This window comes from Cucurbita pepo, chromosome LG20 (genome assembly GCF_002806865.2).
Source record: "Cucurbita pepo subsp. pepo cultivar mu-cu-16 chromosome LG20, ASM280686v2, whole genome shotgun sequence".
Classification (NCBI taxonomy): domain Eukaryota; kingdom Viridiplantae; phylum Streptophyta; class Magnoliopsida; order Cucurbitales; family Cucurbitaceae; genus Cucurbita; species Cucurbita pepo.
The window spans coordinates 1,866,305-1,890,174 of record NC_036657.1 but is presented as its reverse complement, the minus strand read 5'-3'; the positions used below and the strand labels follow the sequence as shown (position 1 = coordinate 1,890,174).

At 37.9% G+C, this 23,870-nt stretch overlaps 4 protein-coding genes across 5 annotated transcripts; all 4 read left to right on the top strand.

Annotated features, from left to right (window-relative positions):
• The first annotated feature begins 596 nt into the window (after window positions 1–596).
• On the top strand, window positions 597–6,897 carry LOC111782607 (DNA-(apurinic or apyrimidinic site) lyase). Its single transcript, XM_023663390.1, has 9 exons — window positions 597–930; window positions 2,170–2,262; window positions 2,746–2,890; window positions 3,164–3,365; window positions 3,901–3,979; window positions 4,501–4,562; window positions 4,908–4,994; window positions 5,883–5,986; window positions 6,499–6,897. The coding sequence occupies exons 1-9, from the start codon at window positions 703–705 to the stop codon at window positions 6,576–6,578; spliced, it is 1,080 nt and encodes a 359-aa protein (XP_023519158.1). The 5' UTR covers window positions 597–702; the 3' UTR covers window positions 6,579–6,897.
• Window positions 6,898–8,358: 1,461 nt separating this feature from the next.
• On the top strand, window positions 8,359–15,880 carry LOC111782897 (lysine-specific demethylase JMJ705-like). The gene is made up of 7 exons (XM_023663734.1): window positions 8,359–9,456; window positions 10,190–10,268; window positions 10,506–10,573; window positions 10,754–10,898; window positions 11,224–11,882; window positions 11,963–12,649; window positions 13,618–15,880. Exons 1-7 carry the CDS (start codon window positions 8,592–8,594, stop codon window positions 15,663–15,665), a joined length of 4,551 nt encoding a protein of 1,516 aa, XP_023519502.1. The 5' UTR covers window positions 8,359–8,591; the 3' UTR covers window positions 15,666–15,880.
• A 1,049-nt stretch (window positions 15,881–16,929) lies between these two features.
• Window positions 16,930–20,602, top strand: LOC111783059 (zinc finger CCCH domain-containing protein 43). Its single transcript, XM_023663935.1, has 6 exons — window positions 16,930–17,769; window positions 18,825–18,890; window positions 19,094–19,213; window positions 19,335–19,589; window positions 19,739–19,999; window positions 20,085–20,602. The coding sequence occupies exons 1-6, from the start codon at window positions 17,281–17,283 to the stop codon at window positions 20,301–20,303; spliced, it is 1,410 nt and encodes a 469-aa protein (XP_023519703.1). The 5' UTR covers window positions 16,930–17,280; the 3' UTR covers window positions 20,304–20,602.
• An 878-nt stretch (window positions 20,603–21,480) lies between these two features.
• Window positions 21,481–23,656, top strand: LOC111783460 (probable phosphopantothenoylcysteine decarboxylase). Of its 2 annotated transcripts, none has more exons than XM_023664388.1 (3): window positions 21,481–21,682; window positions 21,865–22,222; window positions 23,159–23,656. In XM_023664388.1, the coding sequence occupies exons 2-3, from the start codon at window positions 21,878–21,880 to the stop codon at window positions 23,450–23,452; spliced, it is 639 nt and encodes a 212-aa protein (XP_023520156.1). In that variant the 5' UTR covers window positions 21,481–21,682; window positions 21,865–21,877; the 3' UTR covers window positions 23,453–23,656. The 2 variants fall into 2 exon arrangements, with proteins under 2 accessions (XP_023520156.1, XP_023520157.1); XM_023664389.1 differs by having other exon boundaries at window positions 21,502–21,682; window positions 21,875–22,222.
• The last annotated feature ends 214 nt before the right edge of the window (window positions 23,657–23,870 follow it).

Below are 23,870 nucleotides of genomic sequence, written 5' to 3'. Positions count from 1 at the left end.
AAATTTTATACATTCTCGAAATTAAATTCTTTTAATTAGATCATTTCATTAATTTTTTTTTTTAATATTTATCAACAAGAATATAACGTGCGATCAAGTTATTGTCGTGTTAAAATATTTGAACAATGTACGATATCACTACATTTCATACCTTGTCGTAAGCTATTGTTTATAATATGTTTTTAACTATTAGTTTGGTCCGGTTGTTTTAGATTGAAGTTTGTTCTTCGTTAGTCGAGGGCAACCGTTTCCGACTAGATTTTTTTAAATTCAATTCAAATATATGGATATTCATTCTTTCCAATAAAAATATTGTTTTCATAAAAAATAAAATATTTGAATTGTGGGATGTAATTCGAAATAATTTCTGCCCAATTATAATAATCCATTAAAGATTTAACCCAATAAAAAAAAAAAAAAAAAAAAAAAAAACCCTAAGAGATTAAAATTTAGACTAAACATAAATAAATAATTTTAATATTAACCTAACAAAAATTAAGAACCAAATCGAAAATTTTAGAAATCAAAAACAAATTTGTAGATTTTGCAAAAAGAAAAACAATATATAAATAATTTGTCATCAAGGCCCTGGAGTTGAACGACGTCAATGTTACCAGTGGTGGGCTGTGACTGTGAGTGAAAGGCTTTAGAAAGACCAGAAGCTCCCGCGAAGTATATACCGCCATTGGAGGTCAGCGAAGGATGAAGCGCTTCTTTAAACCAATAGAGAAGGAAGGGTCTTCGAAGAAGGCGGCTCTCACACCTTCACTGAAAGATGGTGATGATTCGGAAGCATCAGTGTCGGACAAGAAAGAGCCTCTTAAGTTTATAACTTGGAATGCAAATAGTTTACTTCTCAGAGTTAAAAACGACTGGCCGGAATTCACCAAGTTTGTTACCAATTTTGATCCGGATATTATTGCCATACAAGTGAGTTTTGCGTCAATGCCCTCTCTGCTTTACCTTGTGCGAAGTTTGTAGACGCTGATGTTTGATCTCTTTTCACTTGGCTTTGGCTGTTCTGTGAATTTTCATGAATGTGTGTTTCAGGATGTTAGGCTGTACACTAGTTGGGATCATGCAAGATATTTGAATAGTAAATGCGAGTTCTTATAATTCTTAATGGGCTGTGAGAAAATGATAATTCCTGGAATGTGCTGGTTCACTTGCTTAGGTCTCGCATGATGTACATTTCTTTTATTCTTTTGACTGCAAGAAATTAGTAATTCAAGTTACTGAATGTGTTGTTGTAGTTGCTTAGCTTGGCATGTTTTATATCTTCTTTCTCTGTCCCTCTCTCTTCTTTAAGGAAGTTCATGCATTAGCTCTCAAAAAAGTTATGACATTGAAAATCCTGTTAATGATTTTCTTATAAGATGGGTGTGGGTCATCTGCACTTGGTGATGACATTTTGATGTTTTATTACAGTAGGATTGTTACTTGAGTTTTTTCACAAGGTACGTTTGAAGGTCAGCTGTAGTTCTAGTTTCAGGACCCTGTACCACATGCACACAGAAGATGAACTACATTGACTCTAAAAGAAATGTAGAAGAAAGAGAACAGAAATTTCGGGAGACCTTAAGCATAAGATAAAATGAAGACTGAAAAATGCTCTCCTTTGAGCTGAAATTAGGAGGAATAGCTATAGAACTCCCTGGTAACTTGCAACCGATTCAAAATGTGAAACCATCATTCAATTCCAAATTTGTGTTTTAGATTATCTTTCTGAATGGTATAGGATAATTATCCTATTTTTCTCCCCCAAAATCTCCTTTAAATAGCCAAAATAGTCCTCATGACCTATATAGGTCATCCCCACTTCATAGGTGAAAGAAAAGTGAATGATTATGCAAGAAATATCTTTGAGGATTGAAGCATAGGGAGGGTCGTAGAGATTTTAGTTTTGAAGTAGGTGGCATCAATTGAATCATTAGATAAGTTTATAGGGGACTGTCTTAATTTCATTTCCCACCGTCTAGGATTTAACAACCATATGGACCTGTATGGACTGCAGTTAAGCAGATCAGTTATTTATTTGATGAATCCATCTGATACTGAGTTCTTTATTCTAGTGCTCCATCTGACGTATTATCTTGTAGAACTACATAAGACTCAAATTATCCACTTACATGGGCTGTAACCTTATCATCGACTATGTTTACACGCTAGGAAGTAAGGATTCCTGCAGCAGGTTCAAAAGGTGCATCTAAAAACCAAGGAGAATTGAAAGATGACACAAGTACATCACGGGAAGAGAAGCAGGTAACATTTTCCTCATGTTACTTTTTATTAATTGAGGCTTCTGAATGAGTGAGAAAGTTTGATATATCAAGCAGAAAAGAAAGACGAATGAGTGTCGAACACATTGAATTTAGTCTTGTTCTGTGCATTTATCAAGTTCTTACATGAATAAGCTTGTCAAGTAAAGCATGTGAAGATTGGTTACAAAACTTAATTGATCAAGTTTATGAACTAATAATAATCCAATTGATGAAAAGAAGAGAAAAAATGATTTATTTTTATTACTTTTGTAATTTTAAGGCATAGAGTTACAGTAATTCTTTAATTATCTAGATGAGTTGGAAGCCTATTGGGTGCCTTGAAATTCTGATCTAACTGAAATTTTATTTCATATCTTGGGGGATTTGTAGGTGAGTTATAGTTGTTTTCAATTTGGCTGATAAATCAGTGTTCTTGGTGGAAAATTATGATTATTACTTATAAAGCAACCCTAAAATCATGCAGATGCTGATGCGTGCTCTTTCCAGTCCACCATTTGCAAATTATCGTGTTTGGTGGTCTCTTTCAGATTCCAAGTATGCTGGAACTGCATTGTTTATAAAAAAGTGTTTTCAACCAAAAAAGGTTTTCTTCAATCTGGACAGAATAGGTATCTTCTCTCCGTGATGTATTGTAACATTTTATGTAGTGTTTTTCTATTGATGCATTAATGCATTGATTTTCTATTTGAGGAGTTGCATTGATGCATTCAATGTCCTGTTCTCTTATTGATGGATTGATGCATTCAATGTCCTGTTCTCTTAATGATTTATTGACTCATACAATGTGTATGACAAAGAACCAGTTTGTGGGATATTTAATCTGTTATTTCACATCTGTACAAGGAATAGCAATTAAATCATACAGGTGTCCCTTTTTGTAGCTTCAAAGCATGAAGTGGATGGTCGTGTAATTTTAGCTGAATTCGAGGCATTTCGTTTATTGAATACATATTCACCAAATAATGGATGGAAGGAAGAGGAGAACTCTTTTAAGAGGAGAAGAAAATGGGATAAGAGAATGTTGGAATTTGTTATCCAATCTTCTGATAAGCCTCTTATATGGTGCGGTGACCTAAATGTTAGGTAAGAGTTCTTGATTAAGTTGAAGGATGGTCCATGTCATGAACTTTCAATTTCTTTCATATATATTGACATCTATGTAGACTATGTTCTATCCATCATTCAAGGCCAAGCTATTTATGTGCTTCTATCTTGGTTATTGCTACCAGTTATCAGTCACAGGATATTGTTCTACCTTCATGAATCAAGCTTAACTCACTTCTTAATTTGGCTTATAATCTTGCTTAGTAATTCATCAGTAACAATGAGCAATGCCTGTAGATCCAAATTTGTCTCGAAAAGAAAGAAAACCGTTTAAAAACTCATATTATGCAAAATTCTTTAATAAATTTCACGAAGAAATAAAAGTTCAAAGAGTTACATGCTAAAAAAGTAGCCAAAAGGATCAAGCATCTGAAGGAAATTGCTTACCCTGTTCAAATTAACACTTATCTACAAGAGTATACCACTCCAACTGTTGGTAATATAAAATAGTGGAATATTCCCAATGGATGGTATTTGGATTTGCTGATTTTGTTGCATTAAATTTATTGTGCAGTCATGAAGATATTGATGTGAGCCATCCAGAGTTTTTCAGCGCAGCAAAACTTAATGGGTACATACCCCCAAATAAGGAGGTACAAGCTTGTCATGTAGAGCTCTGCCATATTCTTTTCCCGTAGAATTTCCATAAATGGTTCTCTGTTTCTCTATTAATACCAGCGAACTTTTTTTTCAAAAGAGCCGGATATACTTATCTATTTCTATTTGGACTTGCATTCATTTAAAAGTATTTAATGTTATTTTGCTAATCATTTGTTTGGCTGTAATATAGAGTATTGAAATGATAGGCACCTATGAGACGATAAAAGTTGTATGATGCTCCCTCTATTGTTGAAGTCGTTGACTAAGGGATGCTATATTTCATGATGAGATAGAGTCGGAACAAGACCGAGAATAAGTCTAGAGTCCTAAATTGTGTTGATTTATCTTAAAGATTCATTTCAATTTTTTTGGTATATTAGTATTGTTTCCTAATATATATTTTTAAAAAATTGTAATTAGAAAAGATCTGAATATCATCTATCACCAGGCGCGGTGCTGTATTCCCAGAATTTAAAAAAAAAAAAAACTGACAATTAGCTTCTTCATGGTGCAGGATTGTGGACAGCCTGGTTTTACCTTGGCTGAAAGGAAGCGTTTCAGTGCCATATTGAAAGAGTATGCAATTTCATAATAAAAGTTCTTTTTATTATTATTATTTATTCTTGCTAGCATTCTCGTAGCATCACTTTATTCTGCTCCTTTTATTATTTTGTTGCTGCTGGTAGGAAGTCCATTTCAAAAGTGAGCTATGTCAAGTTGTTATAACTTACGTCTTTACTTATCCTTTGCAACTTTCACTTCACCTATTTCTATCTCTTCTCTGAACCTTTTGATTTCTAATAAACCCAACAACAAGTTTTATAAATTTTTTATTTGATCCAAGAAAGAAAAAAAATGCCATTCATTTGTAAGTTGGTGAATTGGTTGTATCTTTTGCCTTATGCGTGTATTATTTTCCAGGGGAAAGCTGATAGATGCATATAGATTCCTGCACAAGGAGAAAGACATGGAGCGTGGCTTCTCTTGGTCTGGGAACCCTATTGGAAAGTAAGAAAGATACTGCATGGATTACTACTAATTTAACTATAAATACCTATCTGCTATTTTTGTACTCCGTATTCTTTGGCTTACCAGTTACCATGTAGCGGTTGCTCTACTGTTAAGAGCTGTTAGAGGGTGTTTGACATACCTTTTAAAGTGACTGAAGTACATATTTTCTAAATGACTTGTGTTTGGTTCTAGAGATTTGGGTTTTAGTTTCTACAACTAACACTTTAGTTAGCTCTTGAGGCTTAGAAATTAGTTCGTGGGTTAGCAACTAACCTCCTCGCTCACTGGTGAGCAATGGATTTCCATATGAGCTAGAGGGTGTTCGTGCCCGCCTTGCTCGCTAGTGTTTGATTAGAATTTTAATAAACCGCGGCTAATAGACTTTTGCACGTATTATCCGGGAGGGCATTTAACCTTCTTAGGCATTGCTGTTGCTTCTTGATTAGTATTCTGTGTTGGATGATGAAAGTCCCACATCGGCTAATTTAGGGAATGATCATGGGTTTATAAGTGAGGAATACTAACTCCATTGGTATGAGGCCTTTTGGGGAAGCCTAAAGCAAAGCCATGAGAGCTTATGCTCAAAGTGGACAATATCATACAATTGTGGAGAGTCGTGTTCGTCTAACATTCTGATCTGCAACATAGTAAACAGTCTTCCCATGCTAAAAGACTTTTGCACGTATTAGATTGAATAACATCTTGTAAAAACGAGGAAATGAAAATCGCACTCCCATTGTTTCCTATTTTTATCAAAAAAATGCAGTAAATTCCCAGTCTTTTGAGATCTACGCCAAAATTTGAAATCGTGCTTCCAAGCTGTTTTGTTTTCACTTATATGAAACTTCTGTTGCTTGCTAACGACATGATTACATATCTTTTCAGGTATCGAGGCAAAAGGATGAGAATCGACTATTTCTTAGCTTCCGAGAGTCTGGCAGATAGGATTGTTTCGTGTGAGATGCATGGGCAAGGGATTGAATTACAAGGTGCCCTCTCTTTCTTCTCCATTATAATGTTTCTTCATATAATTCTTGAGCTTAATAGAATTAGCGCCAAATTCGAAATCTCATGACCGGACCTACAATTTTCAAAACAATACTGATGGTTAGATGTTTTGACAAAGTCTATTTATCTAAAGCTAGCTTTACATGCTGTCCATTATTCTTAGAAATCTGACTCATGTAACTTTAGTTATACTTTCATTCACTTCTGGGGTGGGGTTTTCAGGCTCAAGACTTGTCTATTCAAGTTAAGCAAGCCTGGCCTTGATTTAATACAATTTTACTTCCAAATATGCAAACCAAACAATAAAAATTAAGGTTTTTTTGAAACTCATTCCTTCATATAGTTCATTGTATAATTTGGTAAGTTATACTACTCATTCTGAAGCTCCAAACTCATGAACCAACCAACGTCGTCGTCCGGGAAGACGAACAATATGCCTACTCTTATATCTCTCAATACGACCACCTTTGACAGTAGTCTTGATTTCATGTAGGTTTCTACGGAAGTGATCATTGCCCGGTTTCGCTTGAGCTGTCGGAAGCCAGTTCTTGCCCTGAGTCTCAAAAAAGTTAATTACTTCATTAAGTAAGTTATTAGGAGCTTCCTTTTATTGTATGGTTGGCATAGTTGACTCTCTTTTTGGATAGCAACCCTACCTGCAGTATGTGTATGAATACTTCAGATCTGATACTGTAATGCTGCTGGGAATGTTGTTCCATTGGACTCTTTCTTCCCCAAATTTCTCTAGCTCTTGAAGTTCGCTTCTGTTTTTAGGCCACAAAATGGCGCTCTCTCGAGTTTTGTTCTCGGATGGGATTTCTTGGGATAATCACATTTCTACGAAGGCGATTTGGAGTCGTTTTTCATGGGCGTTGCTCCCATGACTGTCTAATGGATTTTTGAACTTTCATTATTATGTCTAGTAAAGTCGGTAGCTTATTAGACACCATGTAAAAAAAAAAAAAATAATAATATATATATATAATATATATTAACACAACCAAATAAATTAAGAATTCACTCAAAAAGCTTTCTTGAAAGTTTAAATATATATTAATTAGGGTTGAATGAAACAAAATGAGAATATTTATAGCAATTTAATTAATGCAGACTTGTAGCCATTCATGTCAATTCTGAAAATACATTATTAAAAATATTTTTTTAAAAAAAAAGACGTTACAAATTTTATTTATTTATAATTTGAGAGCGTTTTGGTATGACTGAACTAATTTTTTAACATTATTTTTATCATATTTTTAGAATTTATTATAAAGTTAAATTATGATATTTGAGATGATAATAAATATTATTAATATACTCATTATATATATATATTTTTTTTAAATAAAACTCAAATGGTATTTAAATAATATTTTAAAGAAAAGAATATTATCTAGCACACCAACTCAATTTCTTTTGCCACTATTTACAAATTATATTATAATTATTATTAGAGGAACTTCCTTTAGCACTATATATTAAATTAATAATTACTTTTTTATATTAAAAAAAAGTTGTAAAGTGGTATGCTACTATCCCACTTATGTTATTAACTTACTCACTAATGACTATTTAGTCTCTTTAGTTAATTTTAAAATTACTTCTTTAGTCAAACTATTTACTCTTAGGCTCCAATGGTACAATCCCTCCGTCACCCATAATGGAAGGGGCGATCTCGTAGTTCTTAGTCTGTGAAGATACGTTGTTAGGTGCTCCATTTTATTTTTCCATTGAGGGCAAACCTAAACCTGTGCTTGAGAGATAGCTGTCTATATATTGATAAGGGGTGTATGGATTCTCGAGAAGAGAGGAGCCGAAGTGGTCCCCCCAGACCGTCCGGATCCCACGAGTGAATAGAAAGTTGGATCTACATTGGATCTCACCTGAATCGACCCATCTATTCCCATAAGGAGAAGTTTGGTTTCAAAGCTTCACTAAAGAATATTGTTATTTCTTTTATATAATTAAAATAATTTAATAATATAGCATAGTCCGGAAGAAAAATAAAAATTATTAAAATTAATACAAATATAAAAACCAAATAAATTAATTGGGTTAAATTAATTATATTTTTCGGTTTCTTATCATAACATGAGAAAAAACAAACAAATAAAATGACAACTAGGATTAGGAAAATGAGACAAAATTGCAATTATGAATTTGTAGAGTCATTTTTGCGAAATAGAAAGTATGGATGGCAAAAGCGTAAATTAATGGGGAAATAAGCGCGATTTTGAGAGCCGTTTGCAAACCCAGAATAAATCCCCCCACTCACATGGGTTTCTACTCCACTCCAACCTCTCACTCTCCTCTGCCCCCAAAATATTAAGTTTTTTTTTTTTTTTTTTTTTTTTTTTTTTTTTTCTTTTTCTTTTCACCTCTGGGTTTTTGTTCTTCTCTTTCCTTTCCTCTGTATGATTGGAGAAACAGGGGAAATTGGATTTGTGAAGATTTCTAGAAGGAAGAGGCAGAGAATTTGAAGCAGCAGGGGATGTGAGGAGGTTGTTCTGTTGTGATTCTGTGGCTTGGTTGAAAATGGGTCTTGCATGAGAAACCTTGCTGCAGTTCACCTTCAACTTCGTATTAATGGCAGCCACGGCTCTGGCGGCGGAGCCGCCGCAAGAGGTATTTTCCTGGCTCAAAACCCTACCTCTGGCTCCTGAATACCACCCGACTTTGGCAGAGTTTCAAGATCCAATTTCATACATTTTCAAGATCGAAAAAGAGGCTTCCAAGTTTGGTATCTGCAAAATTGTGCCCCCTGTATCTCCATCACCGAAGAAAACTGTAATTGTCAATTTCAATAGGTCGCTTGCAGCTCGTGCCCCCTGTTCTGACACGAGCGATTCCAAGTCTCCGCCTACATTCACTACTCGACAACAACAGATCGGGTTTTGCCCGCGTAAAACTCGGCCGGTTCAGAAATCAGTGTGGCAGAGCGGCGAGTACTACACATTTCAGCAATTTGAAGCTAAGGCGAAGAGCTTTGAGAAGAGCTATTTGAAGAAATGTGCGAAGAAAGGGGGGCTTTCGCCTTTAGAAATCGAGACGCTCTATTGGAGAGCCACTTTGGACAAGCCGTTTTCAGTGGAATATGCGAACGACATGCCTGGTTCTGCTTTTGTGCCGGTAAATGCAAAAATGCTTCGGGAGGCAGGGGAAGGAACAACGCTTGGGGAGACGGCATGGAACATGAGGGGGGTGTCTAGGGCGAAGGGGTCTCTATTGAAGTTTATGAAGGAAGAGATTCCAGGAGTTACTTCGCCAATGGTGTACGTAGCTATGATGTTTAGCTGGTTCGCTTGGCATGTAGAAGACCATGACTTGCATAGCTTAAATTATCTGCATATGGGGGCGGGAAAGACATGGTATGGCGTACCTAGAGATGCTGCTGTGGCGTTTGAGGAGGTTGTAAGGGTTCAGGGATACGGAGGAGAAATCAATCCCCTTGGTGAGTTGATGGCTTCATTGAAGTGGCAAGCCACTACTCGCAATTACCTTATCTTATAGTTTCTATGGTTACTACACAATTCAGTTATGTTCTTGGCAGAAATATTATAGCTGCATTTGTTAGGTTGGATTGGTGTAACTTAATATGTGTTTTTAAGCGGATAGCATTTTTATAAACATGCTATTGAATGTGATACTCTTCTCTGATCATTATCCGTTGCGCATAATAAGGTGTATAACTGTATATCCATTGAACGGGATATTCCTCTGATCATAATCCATTGCACAACAAGGTGTATATCTGTATATGCTATTGCCATTTGACTGTTCAAGGGAAAATTGTGATAGGTTCTATAGTTCACTTGAGTTCTTTAGGTTAGCTCTGTTACAAATTGACTGCCTGCTCAATTCCTTGTCCCTGTCCATTGATGCTTACCGTGCATTTTGTTTTTCGTTTACATGGGTGTTTTTTCGTTGTTCAAAATTCTGTTCTTATCTATAATTTGTGATAGCGATGGTTGCTCCATGTGCAACCTGTAGTTAAATTTTGATAATAAGAGTGCTTCAGGAAGTGGATCTTTCTTAGCTTTTTCCACTTTTTTCGTATGTGTGTTATATATAAGTAGTACAATCGTCCCCTGTCCTCCCCTTTTCTCTTTCCACAATCAATATTTGCTTATCATGTCAGTTTTGGATTTCATTCATAATCAATTCTTTTTCTTTTCCTCATCCAGTCACTTTTGCTGTTCTTGGTGAGAAGATCACTGTGATGTCACCTGAAGTTCTAGTTAGCGCTGGAGTTCCATGTTGCAGGTAAACCTGCATTATATTAAACTTCCTACTTCCTTGATTTAGGTACTGTTTCTCTAGGGTAGGTACCTGAGACTTAAAACGTCAGTCATTGCAAATCGTCATACTCTTACTCGTTGATGATGATATTGGCTCAAATATTACCATTTCTACTGTTCCCTCCAGAAGTTTCTTGCATCATCATTTGATCCCACGAGTAGTCGAATTTGTATACTCACCGCTTTCATTGATTTGCACCAGGTTAGTGCAAAATGCTGGTGAATTTGTTGTCACTTTTCCTCGGGCTTATCATACAGGTTTCAGTCATGGTGAGGTCTCTAGAAGCTTTTGACACCATAGTTTCATGGTGCACATGTGATTGATCTTCTTCGTTCATTTTATTTTATTTTTTGTTGAATAAAAATAGCGAATGTTTATCGTTGTTTTTACTCTAAACTGCAATTGTATCTGTTTTCATGTATTGTGTGTATTTTGCTACTTTCCTCTAGGGTTTAACTGTGGGGAGGCAGCCAATATTGCAACTCCAGAATGGGTAAGGCTTGCTAAAGATGCTGCAATTCGTAGAGCTTCGATCAATTATCCTCCGATGGTCTCTCATTTTCAGTTGCTATACGATCTTGCTTTAAGTTCCAGGTTTGTCTTTCCTTCTATTTGTAACATCCATTTGAGCCTGATGGTTCCTCTCTTTTTCAATAGCTTTCTTTGTTCTTTTATCTTCTTGGAATTAATTTCAAATCCGATGATATCTAAATACGTTCTGTTCTTAAAGAAATTATGATTCCTGTATCAAATCTATGCCCATATGCTATTTCAAAGGTTCAAACTCAGGTCATTTGGAAATCTATTGTAAGAAAATAATTTCCATTTACTAGAGTGACAGAGATTGTTGGAAATTCTTATATCATTATCAATATCGTTTTTTCACTCGATTTAACACATCTTGTGTTTTAACATTCAGATCACCTCTGTGCACGGGTGCTGAACCAAGAAGTTCACGACTAAAAAATAAAAGAAAGAGTGAAGGGGAAGCAGTTATAAAAGAGTTATTTGTACAGAATATTATAGAAAATAACAGCCTGCTGGACATTCTTGGAAGAGGAGCGTCGGTTGTACTTCTTCCCCCAGGTTCTTCAGATTCTATTTATTCGAGACTGCGCATTGGATCCCACCTGAGAGCAAAATCTAGATTTCCTGTTGGTTTTTGCAGTTCTAAGGAAGAAACCAAATCTTCTCAAAGTTTTGATTATGATAATCTCACACTAGAAAATAGCCAGGGAATGAATCAAGTTAAAGGTTTCTATTCAGCTAACAGGCTGTATTCTACTCTCTCTGAAAGAAACACGGAGAATTTATGTGATTCAAGGTCGAAGACTTCGAATGGCAGCAACGAACAAGGTGGTAATGTTCTTAGTGATGGATTATCAGATCAAAGGCTGTTTTCTTGTGTCACATGTGGCATTTTAAGCTTTGCCTGTGTAGCCATCGTCCAACCGAGAGAACAAGCTGCTAGGTACCTTATGTCAGCTGACTGTAGCTTCTTTAATGATTGGGCTGTTGGTTCTGGGATTGCTATTAGAGATGGGCATGCAGTTAGCTCTCAGCAGATTAGTAATAGTGGTAGGTTTTATAACTAATTAAATTATAGCTGCTGGCATTCTTAAATCATTCTCTCTTAGAACGCTTATTTACCAATGCAGGAAAAAGAGATACGTGTGTTTCTGATGGTTTGTACGACGTCCCAGTCCAGGCTGTCAATCGCCAGCTTCCAATTGCAGATGAAAGTTACAAAGCTAATCTAAGTACTGAAAAACGGAATGAGACTTCTGCCCTTGGCATGCTCGCATTGGCATATGGACTTTCTTCCGATTCTGAGGAGGACAATGCTGAAGCAGATGCTGCTTTAAATCCCGGCGATGCTAAACTAACGGTTTGTTCTTCAGGAAACCAATATCAGTATGACAATTCTGGTCTTACTTCTAGTGAAAATTGCAAAAATACTGCAACTTTGGATCACAATGCCTCGTCATTTGGCGTTAATGCTACAGATCAAATGCACTTCCAAATTAATGACTATGAAGAATTTGGACAAGCTAGATGTTCTTCAGAGTCTGAAATGGATGGCATAGGTTCAACTAAGAAAAATGGCTTGTCGCCTAGATATCAAGATTTGCATGTGAACGACAGATCTTCCTTAGACGCTGATACTGAAAAACCAACGTTTGGCGAATCCACGGAACCGGTGGAGATTGAGAATATGCCATTTGCTCCAGATATTGATGAAGACTCCTCTAGGTTGCATGTATTCTGCCTAGAGCACGCAAAAGAAGTGGAACAACAACTTCGACCAATTGGAGGAGCGCACATTCTTTTACTCTGTCATCCAGGTGCAATACTTACTCATCTACTTGTTCTTGTTGTGATATAGGATAGACGGATTGAACCCTGGAACTGTTCCACCTTCTCCACAAAATAATAGTAATTATAGTTATTAGGTTAAAATATCATTTTGGCCCTCGACTTTGGTTTCATTTTATTTAGTTTATGTACTTTCAATTGTCCAATTTTAGTCCCCGTAGCCGTTGGACTTCAAATAAATCTTAAATTTAGTAATAATTTTCGTGTGGGGACTAATTTCAAGATTTAGGGAAAGTTGAGGGAATTCTTTTAAGCAGATTCAAAAATCTTGGGTTAGTTTGGACTGGTGTTAAGTTTTGTACTTACATGGAGAACAATGTCGAACCACTGATTAGTGTCAGTTTGTGTGAGATCCCACATCGGTTAGGGAGGAGAACGAAGCATTCTTTATAAGGATTCGGAAACCTCTCCCTAGTAGATGTGTTTTAAAAACTTTGAGGGGAAGCCCAGAAGGGAAAGCCCAAAGAGGACAATATATGCTAGCGGTGGGCTTGGGCTTGAGCGGTTATAGTATGACTGGTGTATGTGGAGGCTTCTATGTAAAGATCTTGGTAACTTCGATGTTAGTTTTTCTTGTTATATGGAGCTCTATGTTAAGTTCTTCGTTTTTCTTTTAGAATTCTTCAAGCCTTCTACCTTTCGTTTTATGTTTCTGGACGTTGATGAGTCTCCAAGTTGTACTTGTCGCAGGGCCATCTAGGGGTATTAGTCACATTTGCTAATGCTACAACTTTGAACCATGCACCCTCATTATTTTCATTTATGCCTCTACTTTCGATATAATATTATTTCGTTCTTATTTAAATACACATGCCTTAGTAACTACTCGTGATTACTATTCGTAAAGTAATCTGTTTTGGATTTCTTTTATAATGGTCATTGCATTTTGTCAGTTTTTTTTACTATTATGCTGAACTTCAAAGAAAAATTGTTACAGACTACCCGAAGATGGAGGCAGAAGCAAAATTGGTGGCACAAGAATTAAGTGTGGACCATGTGTGGACCGATACGACGTTCAGAGGTGCCACCGAAGATGAAGAAAGGAGAATTCAGTTAGCTTTAGATAGTGAGGAAGCCATTCCAGGTAATGGAGATTGGGCTGTAAAGTTGGGAATAAATCTGTTTTACAGTGCCAACCTTAGTCACTCTCCTCTTTATAGTAAGCAGATGCCATACAATTCTGTTATTTATAATGCATTTGGCCGTAGTGCTACTCCCAACGCTTCTGGTAAGCCGAAAGTCTATCAAAGAAGGACTGCTGGCAAGTTGAAACGAATAGTTGCAGGGAAATGGTGTGGGAAAGTCTGGATGTCGAATCAAGTTCATTCTTTGCTAGCAAAGCGAGATCCTCAACAAGAAGATGTAGACGTCTTCCATTCTTGGACAATGCCGGATGAGAAGTTTGACAGGAAATCGGAAAATGTCCGTAAAACTGAGACTGTTATGGTGAATAGAAAATCCGCTGGCAAGAGAAAAATGACTCGTGGGAGCGGAACAGCTAAAAAAGTGAAACCTCGAGAGTCAGAGGACATGGTTTCAGATGATTCAGTCGAAGATTGTGTCGATCAGCATCATAAGATTCATCGGAACAAGCGATACAAATTTGTTGAGATCAATGATGCTATGTCGGATGATTCTGTTGAGGATGATTCTTGTGGAAAACATGGAGGAGTTTCCATTAGCAAGGGAGTGACATATTGTCGAACGTATGACACCGGTTCAGAGGACTCTCTCAGAGATCGTCGTAATCAGCAGCACAGAGGGTTCTCTGGATTCAAGCTGCCGAAATGGGGTGAGATAGAACCCGCAGTTTCTGATGATTCCTTAGAGCACGATTCTTCTCGGCATCGTGAGCAACATATAAGGATTCCAAGAAGCAAGCAAACCAATGTTCTTAAGAAGAACGTCGTTTCACATGATATACGGGACGATAGTTTTCTTTGGCATCATCAAAGGACTTCCAGAAGCAAGAAGGCGAAATCAATCGAGAGTGAAGATGTCGTTTCAGAGGACTCCGTTGAAAATGATTCTCATCAGAATAGAAGTAGACCTCAACGGAAACCAGCCAAACCCACGGCGAGGGAAGACGTATTCTCAGACTATCCAGACGATCCAGACGAAGATGATAATCCTCTTCTGCAGCATAGAAGAAACATGCAATTCAATACATCAGATAACCAACTTGATGATAGTATTAATCAATACCGGAGGAGAGTACTCCGAAGTAAGCCAGTCAAGGCCGAGACAATTTCTCAAATGAAACAAGAGATCCTGCGATCTGCGAAGCGAGGAGCCTCGCAGACTTTGAAAGAAGAATTTGCTCAATCCTTAAAATGTGGAGGCCGCCATACCTCAAACTTAGAGACCCCTCAGCCAAGAATACAACATGCCACTAATCGGCACGGTAAGCAAGCTAAGAGGACTTGTAAATCGACCGATTTGGAATCAGAAAACGAGCAACCAGGTGGACCTAGCACACGTCTTCGAAAAAGAACTCTAAAGCCTACTAAACTTTCAGAAACGAAACTGAAAGATAAAAAACCAATTAGCAAGAAAAAGGTGAAGAATAGTTCATCTTTGAAGACTCCAGCAGGCCGTAGAGATTCAAAAGCAGCAGGGGATGAGGAATCAGAATATCTTTGCGACATCGAGGGTTGCAATATGAGTTTCGGTTCAAAACAAGAACTCGTCGTGCACAAACGAAATGTTTGTCCTGTCAAAGGGTGTGGGAAGAAGTTCTTCTCACACAAGTACCTCGTGCAGCATCGTCGAGTCCACATGGACGACCGTCCCCTTAAATGTCCATGGAAGGGCTGCAAGATGACATTCAAATGGGCATGGGCACGAACAGAACATATTCGTGTTCATACAGGTGCCCGACCTTACGTTTGCGCTGAACCAGGATGTGGTCAGACATTCAGATTCGTTTCGGATTTCAGTCGTCACAAGCGGAAGACTGGACATTCAACAAAGAAAGGTAGATGAATGTGTTAAATTGACAGATTTAGGATATGATTAGATATAGGGATAGATTTAGAACATCCCTGTAATTATATATTATGATTCAGAGTAACAATTAACTCTATTGTGCTGTCTGTTTTCGTTGGTGCTATATATTTTATGTAAACTGAGCAATTGCTTGGTTCTTCAAACATTCTTGGCCAATGAAGTCAGATGCTAATCCTCATCTTGGTGCTATCTATTTTATTTCTTTGGCGGTTTTGGTCAAGCCTGCCGCTACTGGATACTGGATATTATTTTTTTTGAATTTTTCCTTCTGGGTTTTACAACGTTGTCTGTTGGGGTGAGATTTTCACCGTTCTTCTTTCCAAAGTTTTAACGTATCTGTTGGGGTGAGATTTTCACAGTTTCTCCTCCTAGAGTTTTAAAACGAGTGTGTGGGAGAGAGATTTTCACCGTTCCCCATTTTAGAGTTTTAAACCGTATTTGTTGAGAGATTTTCACAGTTCTCCATCTAGGCTTCCAGGGTTTTAAAACGCGTTGGTGAGAGATTTTCACAGATCCCCTTTCATGTTTCCAAGGTTTTAAAACGCGTCTATTAGGGAGAGATTTTCACAGATCCCCTTTCATGTTTCCAAGGTTTTAAAACGCGTCTATTAGGGAGAGATTTTCACAGTTCCCCCTTCCGGGTTTCTAAGATTTAAAAATGCATCATTGGTGAGAGAGACTTTCATAGTTTCTCCTTCTAGGCTTCGAAAGTTTTAAAACACGTCTATTTAAGAGAGATTTTCACACTCTAATAAAACGCCTTTATAAAGAACAACCAGTTCTCCTATACAACCGGTGGAATCTCACAATTACATAGATTTAAACTTGTAACTTCCATAAATGAACACAAAGGTAAAGTACATAGATTTGAACTCCTAACTTCCATAAATGAACACAAAAGTGAAGTTGTAAATCTTGACCGCCTTTTCAACACCAAAACCTCTAATCTCAAAGTCGAGGTAGCAGGAAAATTGAATGCTAGAATCTGCCATTTGGACACAACTTGTGCGTATGAATCTAGACGTTCTCTCTACCCTTCCATGCCTTATTTTGAGGTTGTTTTTAGCAATTAAACACATAGCTTTAATTATGTTACCAATGTCAGCTTAAATGCACTGTGATTCACACACCATTTCTTATAGAACTGGAAACTCTTTTTGTTCTACCAAGTCAATCCATAATAAATAAAAACCACAAGTGGAGAAGTATGATAAAAAAAAAAAGCTTAAAGTTTAATATTCTTTGTTCTCTTCTTAAAGGGACCTTTTCCAAAAGCCTTCCCTTTACACATATTTATGCCATTTTACTGAGATTCATGGAATCTTGAAATGGTTTTTGCAAATTTTCTACACAATTTTAGGTCAATAAATGAAATCCAATCCTGAAAGCACCCCACGAATCGTCTAGAAGAGAAGAAAGAGAAGGAATTTGAGTAAAACCCTTTTTTTTTTTTGCGAACTTTTCTTGTTTTTAGTTCTCACTATCGATTAGTGTCAAACCCAATTGCTATTTGCTACAAAAAGTTCATAGCTCTCCATGTATATTATTATTCTCTGTAGCTAGGGTTTCTGGGTGTTCAAATGTGAGCATAATGGAACCTTCTGAAGCCGTTTCAGTCCCTAATCACTGTGAAGAATCGGCTTCTGAGTTTCAATCTTCTTCGCAGTTTCGTAGTTCTGTTCTTGATCCTGTGGCTACTGATGATCGCATCCATGCAGAGCTTCAGGAATTGGATTTGAAGGATGAGAAAGAGGAGACCGTGAAGGATTTTGATGACGGTGGAGAATGGGAAGTTGAGAAGAATCCCGATGAAGGTGAAGGAAATGATGCGAAGAAGATCGGTGAGAGTGATCGAGATAGAAGCGTTAGGAATGACGACGGCGATGACGATGACGATGAGGAGGTTGATGCAGCCGACGGCGACGGCGGTGAGGTGGAGAATATAGGGGATTGGAGAGGCAAAAACAACCAGTATCCAGTACGACCGGAGGCGGAGGATTGTGCCTTTTACCTCAAAACTGGGACCTGCAAGTTCGGATCATTTTGCAAATTCAATCACCCTCTGCGAAAGAAAAACCAGGTTTGTTCTTGGCGATCTCTGTTTATATTTGTTTGTTTCTTTAAATCTCTTTTTCCAGTATGATCTTCAGCTGATAATTTGCATGCATAGTTTACAGTACATTTCTGTATGAACTTTCGTGTATTTGTTTTGATTAGAAACAAATAAAAATCATCAATAGAATTAGAACTGCAAATGAGGAGGGCCACAAAGACTGCTCCAATTGGCCTTGTTTTAAAGACTTATGCCGCATTCAACTGATAAAATTAGCTGGAAAGATCATAATATTTGTCTTTTTCTCTTCAATTTGAGGAAGTAGTCTTCACTCAGTCATCATTGTAACTGCTAGTAACGTATATCAGCTTGCTTAGTTTTGTTCGAGCTGAGACCTTTCTGTTTTTCGTGTCCACCCCCCTTTGGGGCTCAGCCTCTAACAGCCCAAGTCCACCGCTAGCAAATATTGTCCTCTTTGGGCTTCCCCTCGAGGTTTTTAAAACGTTTCTACTAGGGGAGGTTTCCACACACTTATAAAGAATGCTTCATTCTCCTCCCCAACTAATGTGGGATCGCAGGACTGGTGTCCGTTCATCGCTTGTTTTATTAATAAAAGGATGGATTGGATCTTGTATCTTATGATATTTGTGGTGTACTCACTTGTGTGAAGTGAAGAATTGATATTTGGGGTTTGAGGGAACTTTTTGGAGTACTGTACTAGATAAGAACAAAATTTGAATTTGCAGACGACTGAGATTCTTAGCTATGTCTAGGTATCTTTTAACTTTTTTCTGTTTTCAATGAAAGATTCAACGGGGTCGATGAAGAAGGCCAAAATTGTCAATCCAGTCTGAAAGGCTGAAGAAATATCTCGAGTGCTTTGGATTTTTGTGTATAGTCGAATAGTTTTTAATTTTATTCTTCTCGACTTCTTCTTTCGTACTATTTCTCACTTCATTCAGTGATTTCTCAGTTTTATTTCTTGTTTTAGACATCTGGATTCTGTTTTTCCATTGTTAATCTAGCTATTTATCGTTGGACGACATTCTTCGTGATGGGTTTTGTTTTGTTTAATTTGAAAGGTTGTTTCTGAGAAATTAAAGTACGAAGACGATTCGGCTAGGCTGGCGGGCAAGACGGAATGCAAGGTTTCCATTGTGGTTATGATTTCATGAAAATTGTTTCAAGTCTTTTACTACAATTATATGGTTTGATGCATTACCCAGTTTGCTTATTCTTGAATACTCTTTTACTGTACAAGATAGTGAAATATTCATTTTCCTTTGTGACATGCACGATTTACTGATTTACTGATATCAGTTAACCGTTACACCTCATGAGCCATTTGCAGTTTTACTTGAGGACGGGGGGTTGTAAATTCGGGGACGCTTGTAGATATAACCACACGAGACCAAAAGCGTTGGCAAGCTCAATTCTAGAGCTTAACTTCCTTGGTCTGCCAATCCGACCAGTTAAGTTTGTTCTTTATCATCGTTTGATGGTGAACCTTTTCGAAATCTTTCATCAACAGCTTCGTAGACTTGATCTCTTATCTCACTTGTCTTGAAGAAATTAATGTTTTTTTTTGACAGGATGAAAAAGAATGTCCCTTTTACATGCGCACCGGGTCCTGCAAATACGGAGCTAACTGCAAGTTTAACCATCCTGATCCCACAACTGTTGCTGTACCCGAATCTCCATCAGGATATAACAATGGAGTGCCCCTACAAGGTGGATCACAATCACATATCCCATCCTGGAATTCACCAAGAGTACTGAATGAAGCTACAGCATTTGTACCTGCTGTGATTTCACCATCTCCAGATTCAGAATGGAACGGTTACCAGGTACTATCGCCTTTATCTCAGATTGCCGAGTTGAAAGTGTTTCGATATCTTTCTTGTTGGACTCGTGCGTAGATGTGTTTCTTAGAGTAATTTGGTTTAGTTTCTAGAACTCCTTGACTGACTTCCTCCATGGTATGTACAATGTTAAGGCTCCCGTATATCCATCAGAAATCAGCGTGCTTCCACCTCCGACATACGTCGTGAACAATATAGCATCTGAGACGGATATCTATCCTTGTCATCAGCAGGCGGAAGAGTATCCCGAACGACCTGGTCAACCCGAATGCAGCTACTTTCTAAAGACGGGGGACTGTAAATTTAAAACTCTTTGCAAATATCACCATCCAAAGAATCGGAACCCGAAGTTACCGGCTTGCACTCTCAATGATAAAGGCCTGCCTTTGAGACCTGTAAGCCCTCAAACTGAAGGGTAGTTCTTATTATTTATTGACTTTATTCATTTACTGGACTTTTCGAATCTTTATATGGTTTCAGGATCAGAACATATGCACATATTATAGTCGTTACGGCATCTGCAAGTTCGGGCCATCTTGCAAGTTCGACCATCCTATGCTTCCAGCTTCTTCAACCGTGGGCGTGGGCGTGGGCGAGCTTGAGCAGCAACCTCGCTACGGTAACTTCAGTGCTGCAGAAGGGGCTGAAATGGCTGGGGGAGGGAGCAGAAACAGCCCCACAGTTGAGCAGTCTGCATAAGTAGTTTGTGGTGAGGTCTGCTAGATATAGGATTTTTCATGGAGCATTTGTTTCGGACAAGGATATATCCGACTCGGTCTCGTCGGTTGAGCTACCATGAGGTTTTTTTTCTTCTATAATTTACGTTGAACAAAGGAAAAATGTAAATTATATACACACTGGCTATAATCTTGTAATCTTAACTGGTGAGATTTGGAGATTGTGACAGTCATATCGCCTGGCTAAACAGAGCACAGAAGGAACAATGGCCTTTTGCTTTAAGTTGTTTGATAAGAAGAATTACTGATTACTTCCTCAAAGCCTCCCTTTTCATTGATGACTTTACTTGAACAGGAACTGTTTCATTGGTTGTATAGGTTTACAAGACTGTGCTCGCTTTTCGTCCTTTCAAATGTCTTTGATGATGTAACGGCCCAAGCTTCCACCTCGATTGGGGAGGAGAACGAAACATTCTTTATAAGAGTGGATTTTTAACGGTCCAAGTCCACCGCCAGTAGATATTATTATTTGTTGACTTTTTCTTTCGGTTTCCCCTCAAGGCTTTAAAACGCGTTTAGTAGGAAACGGTGGATTGTGAGATCTCACGTCGGTTGGTGAAGCTTTAGCTCACTGTCATTTGCCTTGACTTTGATTCTTCCTCCATCCATTGTATCAGGACCCTTGTCTTTCTCTCCAGCATTTGCCTTCGTCCGTTCGTAAGACTCTCGATAGAGCCAACAAAGTTTGTTATGACTAGTTCATTGTACCATGGGCGTTACTATGCCTATTAACGTCTTTTCCTATTTTCATGTGCATTTTAGCCGAACTCAAACTCCTCACCATTGAAATGGTGAAAATTGCAATAGTTTTCGTCATTTTTCAGTTACGTCATTGTGTGGATCTTTCTTACACTTGTCATCATTGGTAAACAACACTAAATACGAAGAACAAAAAACTGCTTTGTTTCGTTCTGGTTCTATTTTGAGAGTCTGAGTTCTTTGTTTTCATGACAATGGTTACTCGATTTTATCTTTAATGATTTAATTACTTTTTTTGTATTTTAATTAAATAATTGTCTATCGTAACAGAAGAAGTCACTTTCGATACGTGTGAGAACCGAGAAAATTAACTTGGTATATATTAATGTGAATAAATTTGAGGTTGAAATTGATAAAATTGGAGATTTTTTGTTAAAATTAATACAATCCATTAAAATGGCGCCCAAAGTCCAATTTCAGTGAACCGGGATCTCCATTCTCGCATTTCTTTCGGGTCCTGTCCTTCGCCCATCGGTTCCCGCTCTCACAAATCGCAAGCATCTGTGTCTTTGTCTCTCTTGTTCCAGGTCTTTTAGCCCTTGGCAGGAGTTGCATTGGAACCTCGGAGGGGCAAGTTTGAAGGTAGTGAAATTCCTAATTTATACTGTTCTTTTTCGCGATTTGTATGTTCAGTACATCATTTTGGTGGTGATTTTTGGGGGCTTCTTCTATTTTCTCTTGTCCAGTCCATTGTTATCGTTTCAATTTGAATTTGAATACACATTTTCGCGGTTGTAAGAGCTTGAATTTGATCGTTTGTTTAGTGATCCATAGGGCATGGCATATTCGGAACCTGCTAATGCTGAACGGGAGGTGATTCAAGTTAACAATGCTCAGAGGAAACCCAGGATTTTACTTGCTGCCAGTGGAAGTGTAGCTTCGATTAAGTTTGGGAATCTCTACCATTCTTTCTCCGAATGGGCAGACGTAAGAGCAGTGGCTACTAAGGCCTCTTTACACTTCATCGATCGAGCATCTCTTCCTAAGGATTACATACTTTACACCGATGAGGATGAGTGGAATGGTTGGAACAAAATTGGAGATAGTGTTCTTCATATTGAGCTTCGCCGCTGGGCTGATATCATGGTTATTGCCCCTCTGTCTGCAAACACGCTCGGCAAGGTACAGTAGTTTAACCACGATTTAAATGCTTATTTCTGACCTCATTCTTCAAAATATGCCGAGTACGGGGCTGAATGTTACTCACACTTGGCACCCAATATATGGATTCTGGCTCCTCCTCAAAATTGGGTTGGTCCGGAAATCTATCATCTTTGTGAATATCTGATTTGGTTTCTAGTTGGTTTATTTGTTTTATCGGTTCCATTTTGGTTAAAGAGGTGTCTTGATGTCCAGCCTGTTTGTGTACACTTTTGAATGCTGCTTAGTTTAAACTGTTATTATGTGTATAGTTACGGATCCATCTATATTGGATTTGGCTCACATGATCCATTGTGACTGGTACCGTGTGTCTCAGAATTATTTTGCTGCTTTTCCTAAAGCTTCATTAGCTCAAGCCCTAAAATCACCGAAGAAAATAGAGTGTAACAGCCCAAAGAGGACAATATCTGCTAGTGGTGGGCTTGGGCTGTTACAAATGGTATAAGAGCCAGACACCGGACGGTGTGCCAGCAAGGACGCTACGCCCCAAGGGGATGGGTCGTGAGATCTCGCATTGATTGGAGAGGAGAACGAAACATTTCTTATAACGTTGTGGAAACCTCTCCTACTTGAGGGGAAGCCCGAAAGGGAAAATCTAAAGAAGACAATATCTGCTAGCGGTGGGCTTAGATTGTTACATAGAGTCCTTTTAGATATTTTGTTTAATGCAGTGTACTCCCATCATTTGTAGCTTGCCCAATGTTTTAAGTTCTTTCCCTTGTCTGCATTTTATCCATTATACTTGAATGAGTCAGAGGAACATTTTTTCCTTATCGTACTCTGCATCTTTTCACTGTAGCCTCTGTCTGTATTTGTAAATATTATGACTTATGGCATTCTACCTTAAAAAATTCTTCTTGAACTTGATGCTATCACTTGCTCTCTTTTTTTTCCCAGATTGCAGGCGGATTATGTGACAATCTATTGACTTGTGTCGTGCGAGCATGGGACTATAACAAGCCACTCTTTGTTGCGCCTGCCATGAATACCTTTATGTGGACCAACCCTTTCACCGAGCGACATCTCATTGCAATTGATGAGCTTGGAATAACTCTCATCCCACCTGTTACCAAGAGGCTAGCCTGTGGGGACTACGGCAATGGTGCAATGGCTGAACCGTCCTTAATCTTCTCAACTGTGAGACTCTTCTACGAGTCACGAATGCAACAAAGTGCCAAAAATGGTGAGTAGTTAGAACTTGAAGACTTTGCCATGAGGAGGAGATGGAAAGGGTAATACATTTCCGCTTTGTTCACTATTAAAAGTTGTAGCTGTTGCTCTAAAATATTGTATAAAATTCCTTCTTGTTTACCCCTTTGTGCTGTGAAGCCTTGGAACCTTATGTTTATGACATTTCTTAGCTTATGAATTGATCAGCTTCATATTTGGTCTCTATCCTTCTGAACAACAAAACCTACCTTCTAGCTATGCAGTGTTTGACATGAACCAAATTGGTACCTACAATCTTTCTTGTAGTCGAACTTGGCAACAGGATGGTCAGATACCCGTAATCTCACCGACTGTCGAAAACTTGTACGTATTTATTTCTCAATAATTACTCCAGCTTTCTGTCATTTGTGATTCCTCCAATATTGTTGGTGGAAACTGG